Source organism: Heptranchias perlo, chromosome 23 (genome assembly GCF_035084215.1).
Source record: "Heptranchias perlo isolate sHepPer1 chromosome 23, sHepPer1.hap1, whole genome shotgun sequence".
In the NCBI taxonomy this organism is placed as follows: Eukaryota; Metazoa; Chordata; class Chondrichthyes; order Hexanchiformes; family Hexanchidae; genus Heptranchias; species Heptranchias perlo.
The window spans coordinates 16690216-16710776 of NC_090347.1; the positions used below are offsets into that span (position 1 = coordinate 16690216).

Sequence of the window (20561 nt, forward strand, 5' to 3'; positions counted from 1 at the left end):
CAAAATTATTGTAAAATGAATCCCTGGATATTTCGGACATCGTGACGACCTGCACTGCTTGCATGTGCACTGGCCAGTCACAGATAGTCAAGCATGTGCAGATTGCAAGATTATGATCGTCACTTGTCTACATGGAGACCAGCTGCACTTCTTACACTTAAACATGGCAAAGTGGTGCACTGAGGTCATTCTCCTGTGACCCAGGGACCACAAAATATTAAAGTATGAGAGAGCGGCGCACAGCAAACTCCAGGTACCTTGGCACTTAAAACGTCTCCCCTCAGACCAAGAAAAACTACTTTTGTCCCTGAGGTTCTGCCATCTCTTAATTAAGAGATGACACAATAGTCTTAATGAGCAGTAAACAAGAGGTGGAGATATGGTCATTTGATTGTTTGTGGCAGGAGAGAGTTTAAACAGGTCATGTTGTCAATAATGCTGTTAAAGTTGGTGGTAGCCATTTCCCAATTTGTGTAAATTTAAAAGTACTGTTCAGTTAGCACTGAGATGGGTTGAGCTGTAACCATCATCAAGTCAAGCTACACCATGGCACATCACTTTGAAACATTACAGCATGTAAACTGGTCAACAACTGTGTTATTTTTTTAAATCATCAAAAACCAATACTGGAACTTTGGGAGAAACAGGAATAAAAATGCAATGTTGCTGTAGATCAAGAAACAAGTTATGTGGGGTAGGGAAGAGGTCACAAAGTTAGTTGCTGCAAGAATAAAACAATGAAGAATTGGGAGGTGGAAGAATAAACACACTTATCTGCAAGCTGGTATGGTACTTCGCTTTACAATTTAAGTGGGGTTATAGGCCAATTGCCTACTCATAGTAGCAAGTGTTCTTCATTTGGCTAAGCAAGGAAAGGCACAGGCATTGAAAATCAGAAGAATTTGTAATTATTCATCTGCACTTCCCGATGAAGAAAGGTGCAGACAAAATGGTTTACTGCGAGGCTTGATGATTAGCTAACAATGTCATTGCCTGTTAAGCCAATAATATAATTGCAAAGCATGTAATATAAATGAAAGTAACTTCTTGGATTATTCTTGTTTAAATTATTTACTGCTGTTAACCCGTGATGTCACAGGTAGCATTCCAAATCTAAGGTAAAAATAAGTAACATTAGTCTCTCTCTTCCAGAGTACACTTGGCTTTTTACCTGTGGTGACCGTAGGCAAGATGTATCTTTTATTAGTGTCACTTACAAATGTACAGAAGAACAGGGGAACATTGAGAAAGGAAAAAAAGAACTAAAAAGGTAAATACCAATTATTGCTGTAGAATAATTGGCTTTCTTTAGAACTTCCGCAAGCGTAGTTTCATTCAGCGGCAGGCCAGCAACTGAGCTTACAGCAAAATTATGGGTAACACCATTCCGCAACCCCAGACGCCCTGTCAATAACGAAGCCCGAGATGGGGAACAAGTAGAGGCAGCTGCATGGAAATCCTCAAATCTGAAAAAAATAACAAGGAGCAAAACCTGAAAATTATTACAAATATGCTGTCATATAGCGAGCTGGAAAACTGGCCTGCATTTTTTTCTTGTTGGTACTGCATGAATTTTTATAGCTGATGGTTACTGTCAGTGGAAATATAAAAGAACAATCAGACACAAGGCAGTGGAATTACTACCCCTCTTCCATTTTTTTCTCCGAAGTAGCATTGATAAACTGAACCAAAGACTGCCGTTGGTACCCAAAGCTATCAACATTGAGGTGTGAAATTTTCAGTCACACCTCAGCTGCCCACCTGAGCCACTGCCTCGCACAAAACACAGAAACATGGTTCAAAGAGACAAGCTAAATCCATCACACTCGTTGCAGGGGATGACCTTTATTTAAAGGTTTAAAGGGACAACACATCTCAACCTCATCATCATGGGATGCATATGCTCCTTTGGGGGAAGTGTGTACATCATTCACTTGCCTTTAACATTGTCTACTCTTCAGAGAAAAAGCTGGCCGGTAACCAGCACCAAAGAAATGCAACTGGGGGAAAAGCATCATCACTGAAAACCCTGAGTGCACATGAACAGGAAGCACTGAAAATCAGAGACAGACAGACAAAAGAAGCTGTGGGGCATGGCAAGGTTGGAGGCGAAATGGCAAGAAAAGACAGGTTAAAGCTGGGAAATGCTCATCATAAGTAATCACAGCCTTATATGCTTTCTCAAAGTTTTGAAATGCCCTAACTTTTAGCCACTATTTCTTCAAGGGCGGATGTTCTATGAAGGAAACAGGCTGAAGTCTTTGACAATGAAGGTCTTTGTGAGGGGGGAGAGCAGGCAGGTGTGAAGTGACTTGATTTGGCGTGTCAACTTTTATCTATTGAAAGAACGAGGCTATTAGTTATATACTCTTTCTCTGGCTGCTGGCTAGCCCATTCCACATCCTCTCCTTCCTGTCTAGCCTCCTCATGATGTGGAGTGTAAGGGACTCACCTCACCCTGACCGCCGCCGCCCCCCCCCGCTTCATTATCATCACCCTCAGGCAGCTAGTACTCAACTGTGTGTCACTGCTTCATAAACCTGAAGTATTAAAGTTATCATCATTAACCACTGTTTGAAAATCATGGGATTACCTGGGGGTGCAGTGTGTTTGAAAAGAGCACCTTTCACCCTTGAGACCATGGGTTGAATCCAGCCCAGAATGATGGGATGAAAGTCTCTTCCATCTTCTGATTTTAGGAGTCCGACTGAAATGAATTTTGGTAGTCTCAATTCAGCTCCTAGTGAACCCCCAGCATAAAATTGCCCCTATTTTGGCACTAAGCAGCATAGGATGGCTGCCTGGGCAGAGGTCATTCTTATGCAAAGGGAGTTCTCTTCTGGAGTTGGGGCTGAGGTACAGCACTTTATAGGTGCAGATTAAGTGAGCTTCACTCTGCATCTAACCATGGTCTTGGAAAGTACTTCATGATGACATTGCGTGTCTAAAATGTAAAGTGTTCCATTCCTCAGCACTAACATCTCCAACTTAGAGAACAAAATTCACAAAAACACTTTTTAAAAAGAAAATCATGCATTGAAATTCACTCTAAGACCAAAAACAACATTAATCCCCAAAATAAACCCAAAACCATACATATTGTAAGAGGTACTTAAGGGATTCATTGTTCTCTATTACTCTGACCACCATTGGCTGCAAAATTATTCTTACCAAACATTTGCAAAGAGGACTTTTTGATTGTACATTCTATTGCAGTGATTGAACTGACAAAAGTAATAATCATATCAAACATCTGAGTTATGGAAGAGCAATAGTGTTAACAGTCAAAAGCTCTCCTTACTAAAGGCAAGTAATATGCAAATTAGAGATTACATGAGGAAGGAATTGAAAATTAGTAAAGAAAATGAAAACCAATGTGGAAGAATGCAGGATCAAAAGGACAGTGTTTCTCTGCAAACTGTACAAAAATAATTATACCTCATTCCTTCCTTAGCCATCTTGTCCAGATTTGGTGTTTCCTTTGTCAATGGCCAGTTTGCACCAAGATCTCCCCATCCAATGTCATCAGCCAGGATTATGATAAAGTTTGGCTTTCCTGAATAGGCACCGATGTGAACTGTATTGAAGCCAATGTTGTAATATACAAATCCACTGATGAGAGCCGCAGTGAAGAAGACCATCATGGAGAAAACTTCCATTTTCTTATAAATCTAGATCAAAGCGTCTCCTGGTACGACCCAAACTTCTTAGCCATCGAATCATAATCACCTCTCTTTACTGTAAGTTAAATTCGACATTTAATTTCACGATAATCAATCACATTTGTTTAAGCATGATAAAAATTTCAACACAAAAGGAGGCTCATTCTGTCCACTGTGCCAGTGCTAGCCCAACATCAAAGTTATCTACTGTAATCCCAATTTACCGCTCTCCTTCAAGTGTCTATCTAATTCTCTCTTAAATGCTGTGACCGACTCGGTTCCAATAACCACTTGAGGTAATACATTCCATATTCTAATAACCTTTTGTGTGAAAATATTTCTTCTAACCCCCTCCCTTTATGCTTCCAGTATTTATCCTAAATTCATGCCCTCCTTGTTACCAATTCGCTAGCCAGTGAAATAATCTTTCACTATTTAATCTCTCACACCCTTTCAACATCCCCTCTCAGCTCCAGTGAATATAAACATATAGTTTTTCAGGTCTCTGATCATAACTAAATCCTCTCATGCCTGATAACATTCTAGTGAATCTACATTCCAACCATTCCATGGCTCCAAAATTCCTTCAAAAATGCAGCACCTAAAAATGTACATAACACTTCAGCTGAAGCCTAACCAATATCTTGCACAGATTAATTATCATCTTCTTGATTTAATTCTACCATATATAAAATCCTATTTATTCTTCTTCCATTTGCAATCCTGCTTTTAAAGATTTGTGTAACTGCATCCTAGATCTCTCTGTTCCCCCCAATCCATTTGAGAATTTTACTATTTAAAGTATATTTCAATTCTCCATTTCTTTTCCCCAAAATATATCACTTCATTTTTATTTCATTGAAGTGCATTTACCACACATGGCCCACTCCCCATCTATGTCCTCTTGCAGTTTGTTGTTTTCTCTCTCATAGATTGCCACGCCCTCTAACTTTATACCCTCAACAAATTTTGATAATATATATTCCTTCCATGGCCATGTCTAAATCATTTAAGTATATGGAAAACAAAGAGTCCCAATACAGATTTTTGGGGCACACCATTACTTACATTCATTTACTTGTACTCTTTTATATTTTTCAGTCACCCTCTATCCATGTGCCCTTTTAGGGGTAAAATTTCCACGCAGTGCTCTCTCTGCACTGTTTACGCAATTTTTCTGGGGTTTCCGTGATTCTTCCACTGAAGTTACGACAGATGAGCTGGACAGCCCCTATGGAAATGCATCCCCTTTAGTACCATTTGCCTTAAATAAGACTGCACTATATCTGACATTACAATAAATGCTGTCTACAATGCTACTAAGTCTTTGAGAGAAATTAAACAAGATGTTAGTAAAGACAATACTAAAATGAAATTTCTTTGCTATTTTAATAAAGGCATTAAGCCACTTAAATACAGCAGAGAGAAGGCAAAGGAATTTCATACAAAACGCAGAAATAGGGTGGTCGCTCCCTGAAAATCACAGCAATACACTTACTGCCCTGTTTCCGTACACTGGTATTTCTATTGGGGCCTACAAGTTGGCCCAAGCGTCCACCTGTTACAGGCGGGGCCCTACTTGCAATATGCTAATATGCAATTTTTTTACTAACGGGTAGAGTGGTCTAACCAGTGGTTCTTAAAGATACCACTACAGGCCTGTCATAAAAAGGACTTGGTAGACTATGAATGCTCCTCCTGGCCTCAACAAAACCTTCCAGCCCACTGCCGGCCGGTCCATGACCCCCCTCCCCCATTGCAGATAAAACTTCAGTTCAGCTCCCAGAGCCACCAGAATTCCCACCCTGCTGATTGGTGAACAACCTGTAGTAAGAAAATGAGGCTGGGCCTTCAAAATGGCTCCTTCCGCTGCCTAAACTCAAAACTGCCCCCAAGTCTTTCACGCTGGGCTGCACGGATACTCACAGAAACCACAATATACAAGGTGAACATGAAGTATTACATTTACTTGTTGAGAACTATGGGTGCACTTTTATACCAAAACTGTAGGACATATTTTCTAATGGCACAGTGCTATGAATGAAACATATCATTCTATCAGCATGGAATAAGCATTGGTGGCTCCTCTGCATTAGCTTTTTTGTTTGGTTGTTTGCTTACAACACGTTGATATATATTACATTGTGATTTTGAGTGGCTTGACCCTGGAGACGGATCCAGGGAGTTGAAGTGGTGTTACTGTGTACTGCTGTGCTTGCCTACTCTATTGGTCCCTGATGGATTTTGGTTATGCCACCATAGCTTTGCCCGGGGTGGGAGAAGGCGCAGCACGCTCCAGCTTCTTGGTGCACGATATGATCCATGTGTGGAATGTTTTGTGCCAACCAGCTGCTGGTAATGGGCCCGGATGGGAACAAGATTTCAAAGAATTACTGATTCAGGCAGTACATAACTTTCTCGAAATGAGCTATTTTCCATTGACTGGTTTGAGAGAAAGTCTTCCTTCTATTGCCACCTTAGTCTGCATTACAGTTTATAAGAAAGTTATCAGATTTATTTTGTTAAACTGTTGGATTAAGACAGCTCTGTGCATCAATGCATCAACATCCTATAGTATTGTATGTTAGTACACAGGGCCCACATCTCCCATTCTCCACCATGATGAGGTCTCAACTCCAGCCCGGAAAAGTAAAGAACAGAGGCTACGGAATATATTGGAGAGGCAGGAAATAATGTTGGAACAAATGAGCCAAGTTGATAACATCCCCCGATGATTGTTTATATATTGCCACTGACCTAGAAGCAGGTTCCCTGCTTATCATTGTACCTATTATAGACCTATACGTTTCAATTTGGCAGTCAAGCTTACCAAATATTGTTTAGGGAATATCCCATGGCATTGCTCATGGATAAAAAGTTATGGGTTTAATACTCAAAGGTAAAGCACCTCCTTTGTTCCTTTCATGAACCACTACCCATCCATGGCTCCTCTGGTCACATGGTCTAGGCTCTGCTGCTAAGCACAAGGCCCAGCATCTTCTCACCTAATTAATCCCAGTATTGGAGCTTAGTCTATGGCTAATCTTGATGGATGCATTGTTTCAGAACACAGACATAAGTCCTTGGCTTTTGCCCCTTTCATTAGCTGGGCTCTAGTTCATATCTATGTTTATTTTTGTCTTTCACTCTTTCTCTTTCTGTGTGGCTCTCAAACATTTACTCTCATTGTCATCTGTATACTTCTGTCATTCTTTCTGCAAGTTTATCACTTCCTTTATCTCTTCTGTCTTCCTTATGTGTGTGTAACTCTTTCGGTGTATCTCTCACAGATTACTGATTTACTCTTTTACCACTGAAAAGGCCAGGGCATCCAGCAAACTGTTAACTGATTTGTCAAAGGTAAGTATTGGAACCTACAAGCCTAACACAGACTGAATCTATAGGTGTTTCTTTAAAAAGATTTAAATTACAACCTGTCAATACAGTAATTATTGCTGTTTTTTTCTTGCAAACATTTGCAATTTTGCTTTTACTTGTAAAAATATTGTACCTTTCACATTATGGCATTTGTTCCCCTGTAATATTTGCCCTGTTTTGCTCTCTTCATTTTCTTGCCTTGCTTCAAAAGTTGGTAATGTTTATCTTAATGCATATACAACATTTTTGTTAAGGGATCAGCACTTTTGATATAATGGCACTTCTTGACATTTTTGCAAATTGATTATTTTCTATGCCATGCAGTCTTCTGTTAATCATGCTAATCTACTTAATTAGTATTTTTTTCTTTTTCTAATTTTAAAACTTTGTCTTTGTAAATCTTCTGCTCAACGAAGCGAGAGATGTTAGTGCTGGTGAATGCATTTCAGGTATTCAGTGTTAGCTTAAGCACTTCCAGTTTCGACAGTATTCCATGTTTTCATGAGTCTACAAAAATCTGCAGTCGGATCCAGAACCTCCACTCCTCATTCACTAAATACAATGAGCTGGGTTTGAGCGTCTTGGTGCTTGCACTACAATATAAAATATCATGATGCATGTATTGCAGATGTGCACAATAAACTCTGTGTTGAAAACAATGGTAAGCTAGAAAATCTGATCAAAAAATAACTTTTATCTTCTTTGCATTAAGCTCTTTTATGGGCTGTTTTACTTTGATCATTTTCCCTGCAACAGGAATGCAAGGGACCTGAAACAGTACATTATGCCATTCATGTGATGACTTCATAATGCTGCTTGCATGCACATTTGTATTTTCGCGATGCCTATGGTGAGAGGTGGAATTCTGAATAAAATAAAAGCAGAGAAGTGCATTATTACACCGTGCTTGGTTTTCAAGCTGCAACACAGCTGTTTGTAATGATGGTTTTAGTTTTTAGTAAGACACGCTGATGTGCACCATTGAGTTTGAGGTTGAGAAGTGTGAATCTTTGGATTTAGATAATGATCACAACAAAACAGAACTACGCCCAGTCTGAAAAAAGTTCCAAAACCATCCTCCTGGAGACCATCCATTAAGCTACCAAATACCCAAAAACCAGAACTAATGTGTAAGCGTATTCTTTCTTTGCCGTACTTTTTTACTGGATGTTTACTGATCAAAAGTGCTTTTGGCTTACAGTAGGCAGTGGCATGCCTCCAGCCCTGGACTTTAAAGATCATGAATTCACCATCAAATTGAAATAATCAGCACAGCAACAGAAATTTTAGAAAATTGTTACCCCTGTTTTAGGTCTTTTTATTCAAGTGATATTCCAAAGAATGAGATTCATGATATGCATACCACACAGCTGTCCCAGCTGTATTATGGATATGTTGCTTGCAATCAGACCCATGATTGTATTGATATACAAACAACTGCCCCAACTTCTATACAATCAGCATTCCAAAAGCGCATACTAATTCAGTCTGCACGCTCCAGTCACTGTAGAATGTCAGCAACAACTGGGGCGGACTGGCCATATGGAAAATTGGGAGATTTACTCAGTGCCTAGTGCAAGACAACAACAACCAGCATTTATATAGCATCTTTAACATGTAAAAACTTCATATTTCTCAAAGGCATAATCAAAAAATTGGATGTGATACCAAAAGCTTGGACAAAGAGGTGGGTTTTGAGGGGAGTCTTAAAGGAGGAGAAGGAGGTGAAGAGGCAGAGGGGTTTACAATGTTAATGAGGAGAAATAAAGCATCAAGAGAATTTTACTGCAACGCATAACTAGTAACACTTTATTCAGCTGAAAATAAGCAATATCAGGCATACAGGATTACAAAAATGCAAATCACACAGCCACTTATTGTTTGTTGAAATACCATAACAGAACATTATGCATTTCTCATGTGCTGTCAAGCATATAAAACCGTGCACAAGGCTCTGATGCAACTTCTACCAATTGTTGCATAAACAGTTCCTTTTTCTGGCAAACATTGTGTAGGGTGCATCATGCTACAACTAGAGTGAGCAAGAATGCGACTCCAGTGTCATTGTGTCTTGCAAGATATCTCCAGTGTCCTTTCAGTTGAATAATTACATTTTTAGTGAGTATCTAGGTACCGGACAACTGGAAAAAGAAATACTGCTGGTCTTGACTCAAAAGACTGAGGGAACAGTTTCATTATCAACATGGTGCAGATGTGGCATCTCCCAACAAGTAGTGCCAAAATCAGCATGAGTACCTGAGGCAAAAAGACACCCGTTGATGTCAATTCTGTCTTTACATACCAATTAAAGCAATTGACTGCCCCTGCACACAGTAAATGTAGATTTGGCACTGAAAATAGAAATGGACAGATTTCTGTTTCAGTAGGAGGAAAGAGTGCTATGAGCTTGATGCCAAAGCAGAAGGATAATGAAATGGTCTGAAAAGGACCTACACATGAGCTTAAATAATAGATTAACCAACTTTCTTAGGTTAGTAGCTGTGGAGAAGTTCACAGACCAGATCGCCCCATCCTCCCACCCATAGCATACTGCTTGTTAATAAGGGAATGAAAAATAAAGATGAAAATAATGGCCCCAAAATTCCATGTGGTGAGTAGTGCCGCATTTGTGCCAATTAAACATGAGTTGCACCTACCAATGGTCTGGAGAGCTAGTTGCACCAGAATGATGTGGGTCAGTTCATTTGTATATTCACTGGGGGAGTCATTGGTGTACATTCTGTGTAAATCAAGAGTAATGTGCTGTGGTGTTTGGAAATTAGTGTACAGCCTTTAAAATGCCAGTTCTGGCGTAAGGTTGCAGCAGCAGGTAAATAGTAAAGTGCTTGGCTTATTCATTTCACTGTCGAGTAACTTGACTGTACTTGAGTGTTTTGTGTCACTTTTCGAGTATGTCTATCAAAGGAGCAGCTGACAGAGGAAACCAGAAAAGGGCCAAAGGAATGCGCAGAGACATAAAAGAAGAGCTCACAACTCCAATAAGTCAGACCTGCAAACTCTCCTTGATGAAACAGGGGAGAGAAAGACATCTAGGTGTCTGTGGGACAAAGCCTCCAAAAAATGTCTCTTGTACCATGTGGATGGAGGTGTCACGGAGAGTCTCTCTCAGAAATAGGGACACTTTCCCTGTGACACTTCCCCGTAACACCAGTAAGTAATGCTCTAATAGGACTTCAAATGTTAATCACGTGTAATGTTTTGTGTAACACCATTTTAGTGCCCAAAAAAGCCCCAATTTTACGCAGATGAACCACTGAAATCGACATGGAATTTCAAGACCTCTGTACATCCTGTATCAAAAAAAACTATAGTACACATGAAGAATTTTAAAAACTGCATCTATAGAGCTGCATCATCTTTCATCTCCCTTTCCAGAATCAAGTTAGAAATTTCCTTTTCCACTAGATTGCTGGTGCCACAAAAATACAATATAGTTACATCAGCACCTTCTCCAGAATCAAATGGCCAAGCAGGAATTTTTTTTTTCCATTTGAGGGCTGGTACTGCAAAAATACCACAGACTTTGGAACTTATTACACCAATGAATTAATAAATCTTTTCATGCATATACCAAGAGCAGAGATGTTATTCAGTCACAAAGTCAGCACAATACTTAATGGCTAGGTTTAGAAGGCAGATAACTCAGCGTAAAAAGTACAGTTAGTTTCTTTATATAGCAGTTTATTTTATGGGTGAAATTTGTCAAATCACAAAGATTTGATAAACTATTTATGTGCAGAGGACTGGATGCTGTAATGGGTTAGCACAACATCTTTTCATATTTGAGTTTGAATCCAATCCAGACTGATGAAATGAAAGTCTCTTTTCACTATCAGCTATACGATAGTTATGCAATACATGTTTGGCCTGTTGACAAAGTTCTGAGCAACACGGGCCTGCAACTTAGCAGTCTCACTCAAAGATGTAACATGATGAATGGTGTAGGGCAGGAGTGTCCAACATCTAGCCCATTTCCTAATTTTGTTCAGCCTGTGGAGTATCTTCTCCCTAAAAAAATACTGCTCCACCTCATCTTCATAGGCAGACTACAAGATGCGCCATCAGATCTGGTCCAAATGTTTGCAGGATGACATTTGACAAGGATAGAGTCAGGATATCCTGTGGGGCAGTGGTAATTTGACTTGGCACTTTATATCAGTGTGGAAATTTACAGACCTGGCGCTCTTTCATTTACAAAATGCACTCAGCACAGGGACCCGATCACCCATCTGAGAAATTCTCCTTGCATACATTTCAACAGCCAGATGACTGGGCGAATCCTCCACATAAATACACATTTCATGAGGAAACGAAACACCAAAGTCCTTGGAACGAGTTCTGGTTCATCTGTACTACCATTGTCTGTGGAGTGCTATGACTGATATTTTCTGGACAAAAATGAATTGGTGACACATACACAAGAGAATGCCAAAGATCAGAAGGGTGCAGAGAGTAGCTTACCAGGAAGAGAATCAATTCCAGCTCCCATCCTAAACGCCAATATCTTCCTGCCGCTTGCTACTCAGCCCTACCACCACCCGCATAGTGGTTGTACCATTCCATTCTCGCCACGGCAGCTGGCGAATTTAAATTCAATTAATTAATTAAATTCAATTAATTAAAAATAAAAAAAAAATCTGGAATTAAAATACTAGTATCAGTAATGGTGGCCATGAAACTACTGGATTGTCGTAAAAACCCATCTGGTTCACTAATGTCCTTCAGGGAAGGAAACCTGCCGTCCTTACCCAGTCTGGCCTATATGTGACTCCAGACCCACAGCAATGTGGTTGATTCTTAATTGCCCTCTGAAATGGCCTAGCAAGCCACTCAGTTGTGTTCAAGAAGGCAGCTCACCACCACCTTCTCAAGGGCAATTAGGGATGGGCAATAAATGCCGGCCTCGCCAGCGACGTCCACATCCCATGAACGAATAAAAAAAAAATCACAGAGGTAGGTGAAAGAGGCAGAGAGAAAAAGAAAAATATCACTGGAGACAGATAATATCAAAATGAGGTAAAGAAAGAGATTAACAAGAGGGTGAATGCAAGAGAGCGAGAAACAAAAACAAATTGATTATCAAAAGGAATCAGCTAGAAGGAAAGAAAACTGTCTACAGCCTGGCTCTGGTATATAAATTGTCTATCTCAGCTATAATATGGCTGATCTGTACCTCAACTCCATTTACCCGTCTTTGCTCCATATCCCTTGATATTCTTATCTAATAAAATTCTGTCGATCTCCGTCTTGAAAATTTCAATTGATCCAGCATCCACAGCCTTTTGGGGGAGAAAATTCCACATTTCCACTACTCTTTGTGTGAAAAAGTGCTTCCCGATATTATTCCTGAATGGCCTAGCTTTAATTTTAAGATTTGTGCCCCCTTATTCTGGATTCCAAAAGAAATAGCTTCTCTGTATCTACCCTATCTAATCCCTTCATCATTTTAAACATCTCAATTTGATCAACCCTCAACCTTCTAAACTCAAGGGAACACAAGCCAAGTTTATGCAACCTGTCCTCATAATTCTGGCGAATCTGCACTGTACCCCCTCCTTCCTGATATCTATCCCCACCTATTCCCTCCCACTGCTCACCACTCCATCCTACCACCTCCCATGCCAAGCGCCAAACCTTCTCCCCCACACCCATACAATCTTACATCCGTTTGCTACTCCTGGTCTGAACACACATGCCTTCTCATCCATTCCCATTAACCACTTCCTTCTAACAGCCTCCTATCCCAAGGAGCATCACGTTCCAACATTCTTTGCTTTCCTTCTACCCTTTTCCAGCTCCCATCCTAAACGCCAATATCTTCCTGCCGCTTGCTACTCAGCCCTACCACCACCCGCATAGTGGTTGTACCATTCCATTCTCACCAACCACCTTTTCATCCTCTTGTCCTAAATGCCCATCCCTCTTCACCACCATACTGGCAGGCTCCAGCACCATCCTCCAGTATTTTCAAACCTAATACCACCCCCTCAGTATTACTAAAACCAACACCACTATTCCAGTTCTATCAAAACCAACACCACCTGCTCCCAGTGTACTAAATCTAAGAGCCCCACACTACTGGACACTCATTTAAAGTTTTCACAGAAAAATGGTCAAAGTTCTTGAATTTAATCTGCAAAACACTCTTGTTAGTCCAAAAATACCAAGGAATAAAAACAGGACTTCACACATTTCATCACTATAATTCAGTGCCCCTGCGAATACATTGTCCATTACATGGCATAATACTCTGGTTATAAAACAGCACATCATCTGACTCACTGTGAGCAATGTCACAGGAAATCTGCTAGTTATTAATAAATATAAATGAAACTATTACTGTGCTATATGGAGCTGCCATTAAAATCTACAGAAACCAGGCTATTAACATCCAGGAAATGCATTAGTGAACAAATAGAAATATATTTGAAATGTATAAATTTGTACATATTTTTCAGAGTGACAGAAATATAAAAAAAAGGTTTCATTTTTACATAAAAATGAGTGACTATACAAGCTTAAGGAGGTGGATATCTTCAGTAAAATTTGGAGCTGTATTCATTGCTATGCTCCGTCTGTATCCTTGTAGGGGCATGTGCTTTCTTATATTTTCTTTCAGCTGCAACTTATGGATTTCAGACTGGTGTGATGAGCCTCAGCTCAAAAGAGTAACCTGGGTCCTCCTGGATCCATCCAACTAGTCTTGAAATTCCATTAAATAAGGATGGCACTTTTGATTGCTGTGGAATAAATGCACTGTGAAGCTTCCAGGGTACTTTGGATCTAACTTCATGATGTGGCACTGATGGTCACATACAACCTGTACATTTACTAAATCAAGCAGTTTCCTATTCAGAGTTTATTTTGCCAGAGGAGAGGCGAGAGTAGCTGCCCTCAACGTCATTGCCATTGCAATCTTGAAAAGGGCCCTTATGGGCACATGGATTCCATCAATGAGGCCCTGCACTCTTGAGAAAAGGACCATTCTGAAAAAGAGCCATCTTCTGCTGCGGGTTGCTTTCACTTTGAAAAAATGACAGTCAGTGTTGCACTACGTAGTGGCTATACTGACAGATGTCATCTAAGGCACCTAAAAAGAAGCCACCGCACCTGCCCCCACCCCCGCTGTTCCAGTATAGCTTTGACATCGGCATACCCGATAATCTGGAAAATTACCCGGGAATGTCCTTTAGACAAGAAGCAAGATAAATCTAACCTGGTCAATTACTGCCCCATGAACCACCTCCCAATTATCAGTAAAATGCAGGAAGGAATCACGAACAGTGCCATCAAACAGCACCTACTCACCAATAACCTGTTTGCCAATTCTCAGTTTGGGTTTTGTCAGCACCATTCATTTTCAGACCTCATCACAGCTTTGATCCAGACATGGGCATAAGAGTTTATTTTACCAGAGGAGAGGCGAAAGTATCTGCCCTCAACATCAAGGCAGCATTTGACCAAGTAAGGCAACAAGGAGCCCTAGAAAAACTGAGGTCAGTAGGGCAAAACTCTTCAGTGGTTGGAGTCATAACTGACACACAGGAAGATGGTTAGGGTTGCCAGACAGCAATCATTGCAGTCCCAGGACACTGCCGCAGGAGTTCCTCAGGGAAGTGTCCATGTCCCAACCATCTTCATCAATAACTTTCCCTCTATCATAAGGTTAGGAGTGGAGCTGCTTGTTAACAATCCCACAGCTCCAGTCACAACTCCTTCAATAACAAAGCAACCCATACCAGCCTACAGCAGGACTTGGACAACATTCAGGCTTGGACATTTAAGTGACAGGTACATTCATGCCATCTAAGTGCCAGGTCATTTCCATCTCCAACAAGAGAAAGTCCAGACACCTGCCCCAAACTTCAATTGCCGAGTCCTCTACCATCAGCATCTTGAGGGTTCATCACTGATCAGAAGCTTAATTGGACCAGCCATATCAACATTGTAGCTACAAAAGCAGGGCAGGGGCTGAGTACTCTGCAATGAGTGGCTCATCTCCTAACCCTTCAAAGTCACTCTACTGTCTACAAGGCTCAAGTCAGGAGCATGATGGAATACTCACCACTCACTGAATGGGTGCAACTGCAACACATGCACTCCATGAATGGTGTTGAAATGGATTGCTATGGATGAGGTTGAAAGAGACTTAGAGGTCTTAGTAAACTCAATGCTAAACAGGTCCTACCAATGCAAAGCAGCAATCAACTAGGTCAATAGAACACAGAACCACATAGCCTAAACAGCTGAGTATAAGTCAGAGGAAGTTGTCAACGAAGTTAATAGAATGTAAAAACACAGCCAAAATAGTTGACTATAAGCCAGAGGAAGGCTTATCAAACCATACAGTGCTCTGGTCAGACCACACCTTGAATACCGCGTACAGTTCTGATCACCGAAATACAAGGGCGATATTCAAATGCTTGGAGGCAGTGCAGAGAAGAGCCACAAGATTAATCATTACAACAACAACTTGTATTTATACAGCACCTTTAACATAGTAAAATGTCCCAAGACGCTTCACAGCAGCGTTATCAAACAAAATTTCACATTGAGCAACATAAGGAGGTATTAGGACAGATGACCAAAGTTTGGTCAAAGAGGTAGGTTTTAAGGAACGTCTTAAAGGAGGAGAGATAGAGAGGCGGAGAGGTTTAGGGAGGGAATTCCAGAGCTTAGGGCCTAGGCAGTTGAAAGCACGGCCGCCAATGGTGGAGCGATTAAAATCCTGGATGCGCGAGAGGCAAGAATTGGAGGAGTGCAGAGATCTCGGAGGGTTGTAGGGCTGGAGGCGGTTACAGAGATAGAGGGGCGAGGCCACGGAGGGATTTGAAAACAAGAATGAGAATTTTAAAAACAAGGTGTTCCCGGACCAGGAGCCAATGTAGGTCAGCGAGCACAGGGGTAATAGGGGAACGGCAGTTGGTGTGAGTTAGGATACGGGCAGCAGAGTTTTGGATGAGCTCAAGTTTACGGAGGGTGGAAGATGGGAGGCCAGCCAGGAGACCGTTGGAATAGTCCAGTCTGGAGGTAACAAAGGCATGGATGAGGGTTTCAACAGCAGATGAGCTGAGGCAAGGGAGGAGACGGGCGATGTTACAGAGGTGGAAGTAGGCGGTCTTGGTGATGGAGCGGATATGTGGTCGGAAGCTCATCTCAGGGTCAAATAGGATGCCAAGATTGCAAACTGTTAGTTATTACACACACATCTGCATAATCTATCAAATAATTGTTTTATATCATTGTATATATCATAATCTGTAACCACAGGCTGTATAAATCATAAGCTTACAACTGGTGCTGTCCCTTAAGACAGTTGCAAGCAGTCAGCATATTAATGAGGGAACTTTAAGTCATCCCCTCCTAACAGGGTGGGATGTCCTGCCATTGTCCCATGTTGTTAACAACATCAACATATTGATGAGGGAACATTAAGCCTCTTGATGAGGGTAAGGGCTTTGCCATTGTCCCAGCAAGTTGATGATGTCAGCCTGGTGTCGGCAAGTGAGATCCTTTTGTCAAGCTGATGGACTACTGTCTGCCTCACTCTCTGGACTGGGGATGGGTAGTCAGCTGACCACAGGACTTCCTGCTAAACAGGGTATAAAGACACAGCTCAACCAAGAATCTTTGTTGGGGATCCCTCAAGAAGCAGTGGACAAGTTGTTAAGGTGGACAAAGTGGCACGAGCTCAACGCCCGTGTAGAAAGAAGGAAGAAATCTGCAAAAGACAGTATCCAAGAGGGTGGGGGCTGTGAGGATCGCGAGAGGCGAGAGGCGAGAGGCCAAGTTGTGAGCCCAACCCAGAGTGAAAGTGGGTAATATCTCTCCAGTTTCCATCCTGTAAACTGTTGCTTAAATACTGTGTGTATCAAACTGTTCTTCATAATAAAGTACATGCCACCGTAACCAATTAGGGTCGACTCGAATCTTTCGGAACCAGGAAGTAAGTAGCAGAGCGGGGGCTCCCTAAGACCGTATATATATAATCCCAATAGAACGGTCTGGTTCAGCCTCAGACAGTGGCTAGGGAGAGGGATGGAGTCGGTGGCTAGGGAACAGAGTTTGCAGCAGGGACCAAAGACAATTACTTTGGTTTTCCCAATATTTAGTTGGAGGAAATTTTTGCTCATCCAGTGCTGGATGTCGGACAAGCAATGTGACAAATGAGAGATAGTTGAGGGGTCGAGGGAGGTGGTTGTGAGGTAGAGCTGGGTGTCGTCAGCATACATGTGGAATCTGACATTGTGTTTTCAGATGATGTCATCAAGGGGCAGCACGTAGTTGTGAAATAGGAGGGGGCCAAGGAAAGATCCTTGGGGGACTCCAGAGCTAATGGTGCAGGAGCAGGAAGAAAAGCCATTGCAAGTAATTCCTTGACTACGACTGGATAGATAAGAATGGAACCAGGCGAGCACAGTCCTACCCAGCTGGATGATGGGCGTTGGAAGAGGATGGTGTGGTCAACCGTGTCAAAGGCTACAGACAGGTCAAGAAGGATGAGGAGGGATAGTTTACCATCATCACAATCGCATATGATGTCATTTCATAGAATCATAGAAAGTTACAGCACAGAAGGTGGCCATTCGGCCCATCATGTCCGTGCCGGTCGAAAAAAAGCTATCCAGCTTAATCCCACTTTCCAGCACTTGGTCTATAGCCCTGTAGGTTACGGCACTTCAAGTGCACATCCAAGTACTTTTTAAATGAGTTGAGGGTTTCTGCCTCATCTACCCTTTCAGGCAGCGAGTTCCAGACTCCCACCACCCTCTGGGTAAAATATTTCTCCTCAGCTCCTCTCTAATCCTTCTACTAATTACTTTAAATCTATGCCCCCTGGTTACTGACCCCTCTGCTAAGGGAAATAGGTCCTCCCTATCCACTCTATCTAGTCCAGTCATAATTTTATTTACCTCAATTAAACCTCCCCTCAGCCTCCTTTGTTCCAAAGAAAAACAACCCTAGCCTATCCAATCTTTGCTCACAGCTAAAATTCTCCAGCTCTGGCAACATCTTTGTAAATCTCCTTTGTATTCTCTCTAGTGCAATCACATCTTTCCTGTAATATGGTGACCAGAACTGTACACAGTACTCAAGCTGTGGCCTAACCAATGTTTTATACAGTTCTAGCATGACCTCCCTGCTCTTATATTCTATGCCTCGGCTAATAAAGGAAAGTATCCCGTATGCCATCTTAACCACCTTATCTACCTGTCCTGTTACCTTCAGGGATCTGTGGACATGCACTCCAAGGTCCCTTTGTTCCTCTACATCTCTCAGTATCCTGCCATTTATTGTGTACTCCCTTGCCTTGTTTGCCCTCCCCAAATGCATTACCTCATACTTCTCTGGATTGAATTTCATTTGCCACTTTTCTGCCCACTTGACCAGTCCAGTGATATCTTCCTGCAGTCTACAGCTTTCCTCCTCACTATCAACCACACGGCCAATTTTGTATCATCTGCAACTTCTTGATCAAGACCCCACATTCAAGTCCAAATCATTAATATATACCACAAAAAGCAAGGGACCTCGTACAGAGCCTTGCGGAACCCCACTGGAAACAGCTTTCCAGTCGCAAAAACATTTCCGCCAACCATTACCCTTTGCTTCCTGGCACTGAGCCAATTTTGGCTCCAACTAGCCACTTTCCCTTGAATCCCATGGGCTTTTACTTTTTTGACCAGTCTGCCATGCGGGACCTTGTCAAAAGCCATGCTAAAATCCATGTACACTACAACAAACGCGTTACCCTCATCGAACCTCCTCAAAAAATTCAATCAAGTTAGTCAAACATGACCTTACCTTACCAAATCCATGCTGACTGTCCTTGATTAACCTGTGCCTTTCTAAATGACGATTTATGCTATCCCTCAGAATTGATTCCAATAATTTACCCACCGCCGAGGTTAGACTGACTGGCCTATAATTACTCAGTCTATCTCTTTCTCCCTTTTTAAACAACGTGACTTTGTTAATGGCCGTTTCAGTACTGTGGCAGGGGTGGAAACCTGACTGGAGGAATTCAAACATGGAGTTGCGAGAAAGATGGGCATGGATTTGGGAGGCGACAACACGTTCAAGGACTTGAGAGGAAAGGGAGGTTGGAGATGGGGCGGTAGCTTGTGGCAGGGGTCAAGGGTGGATTTTTTCAGGAGGGGTGTGATGACGGCAGATTTGAAGGGGAGGGGGACAGTACCTGAGGAGAGGGAACCGTTAACAATAACAACTAACGTATGGGCCAGGAAGAGAAGTTGGGTGGTCAGCAGTTTAGTGGGAATAGGGTCAAGGGAGCAGGAGGTGGGTCTCACGGTCAAGATGAGCTTGCAGAGGGCATGAGGGGAAATAGGAGAGAAACTAGAGAAACTTGTGAGTTCAGGGCTAGAGCAGGGGGGAACCATAGGAGAAGCTTGGCCTGGTGGGCTACGGGAAGGGAGGGAAATAGCAGAGGCAGCTGAACAGATGGTTTCAATCTTAGTGACAAAGAATTCCATGAGCTCCTCGCACTTTTTGTTGAGAGGAGAAGCCGGGGTTTATCTTTGCATTCCAGGATGCTCCTGGCATAGTGAACAGTTTTGGCAGAGGAGTGCAGGGCCCAATAATGCATAGGGTGACCAGGGTGAGAGAGAGTAATGGTTTTAATGTGGACAAGGGCATCAAAGGGTGAGAGTGTAAATGAGCAGATCGGTAGCTGCAGAAATGTCGTGGTGAATGGAGGGCCAAAGGCTAGACAATTGGGAATTTGAAAGTGCCATTGTAAGTGACTTGGGGAAGAGTTTTCTCCAGGAACGGACACAGAAGGAAGTGGAATTGAGAGGGGGAAGGAGGATGTCGGTGGAGAGGGATACGAGGAAGTGGATCACCACCACCTTCTCGAGGGCAATTATGGATGGGCAATAAATGCTGGCCTCGTCAGCGACACTCACATCCCGTGAACGAATAAAAAAAATGTAAAGTCAATTAATGCTTTCTACTGACATTACACTATTTTTTACTCACATCTACTTTTTTTTCTAAAATTAAGTAATAAAGAATGCTAACTGCACTGTTGGATATTAAGGCAGGTTTTTACCTGAACCATACAGGTCTGCTTTGAGATAGCCTTAGCTAATGTGTGAAGTTGAGTCACAGTTCTGATGTTGGCTTCTTCTGCTCCTACCTGCATATGAGAGAAGAAGTCGTTGTGAACAGACACCAGTGCAGCTTAAAAGAAACCTAAAAAGTCTTCTGGGAGATAATGAATATATTAAATTGGGAAAAGGAGGGAGGGGAAAGACAGTTTAAACCCCGAAGAATACTCGTCAACGCCTCCTTTCTAATTTACTTCCTGAACAACTTCCTCCTAAGGTGGAACCATGTGTCGATCCGGTGTTTCTTAATATTTAACTGGAATAAATCCGCCCAACCTGGCGGCGACCGCGCGTGCACGCACACTCGCTCCCGATCTCGGGAAAGGTGGGCTTAAACCACCCTCCAGCGCGCGGTCACGAGAGCCGAAGG

General features: G+C 42.0%; 1 protein-coding gene across 16 annotated transcripts in view; it reads right to left on the bottom strand.

Moving 5' to 3' along the window:
- arsg (arylsulfatase G) overlaps positions 1-20561 on the bottom strand; it is a 125579-nt gene that overhangs the window by 52635 nt on the left and 52383 nt on the right. For 6 of the 16 annotated variants that reach the window (XM_068004076.1, XM_068004079.1, XM_068004080.1 and 3 more), the window contains 4 exons: positions 20134-20220; positions 4731-4893; positions 3439-3738; positions 1279-1466 (listed from right to left, as the gene is read on the bottom strand). In XM_068004076.1, coding sequence (XP_067860177.1) covers positions 1279-1466; positions 3439-3659 — 409 coding nt within the window. In that variant the 5' untranslated portion in view covers positions 3660-3738; positions 4731-4893; positions 20134-20220. Of the gene's footprint in view, positions 1-1278; positions 1467-3438; positions 3739-4730; positions 4894-11522; positions 11639-15126; positions 15217-20133; positions 20349-20385; positions 20515-20561 lie in introns of those variants that run through there. The other 10 variants (XM_068004083.1, XM_068004091.1, XM_068004078.1 and 7 more) reach the window with 9 other exon arrangements.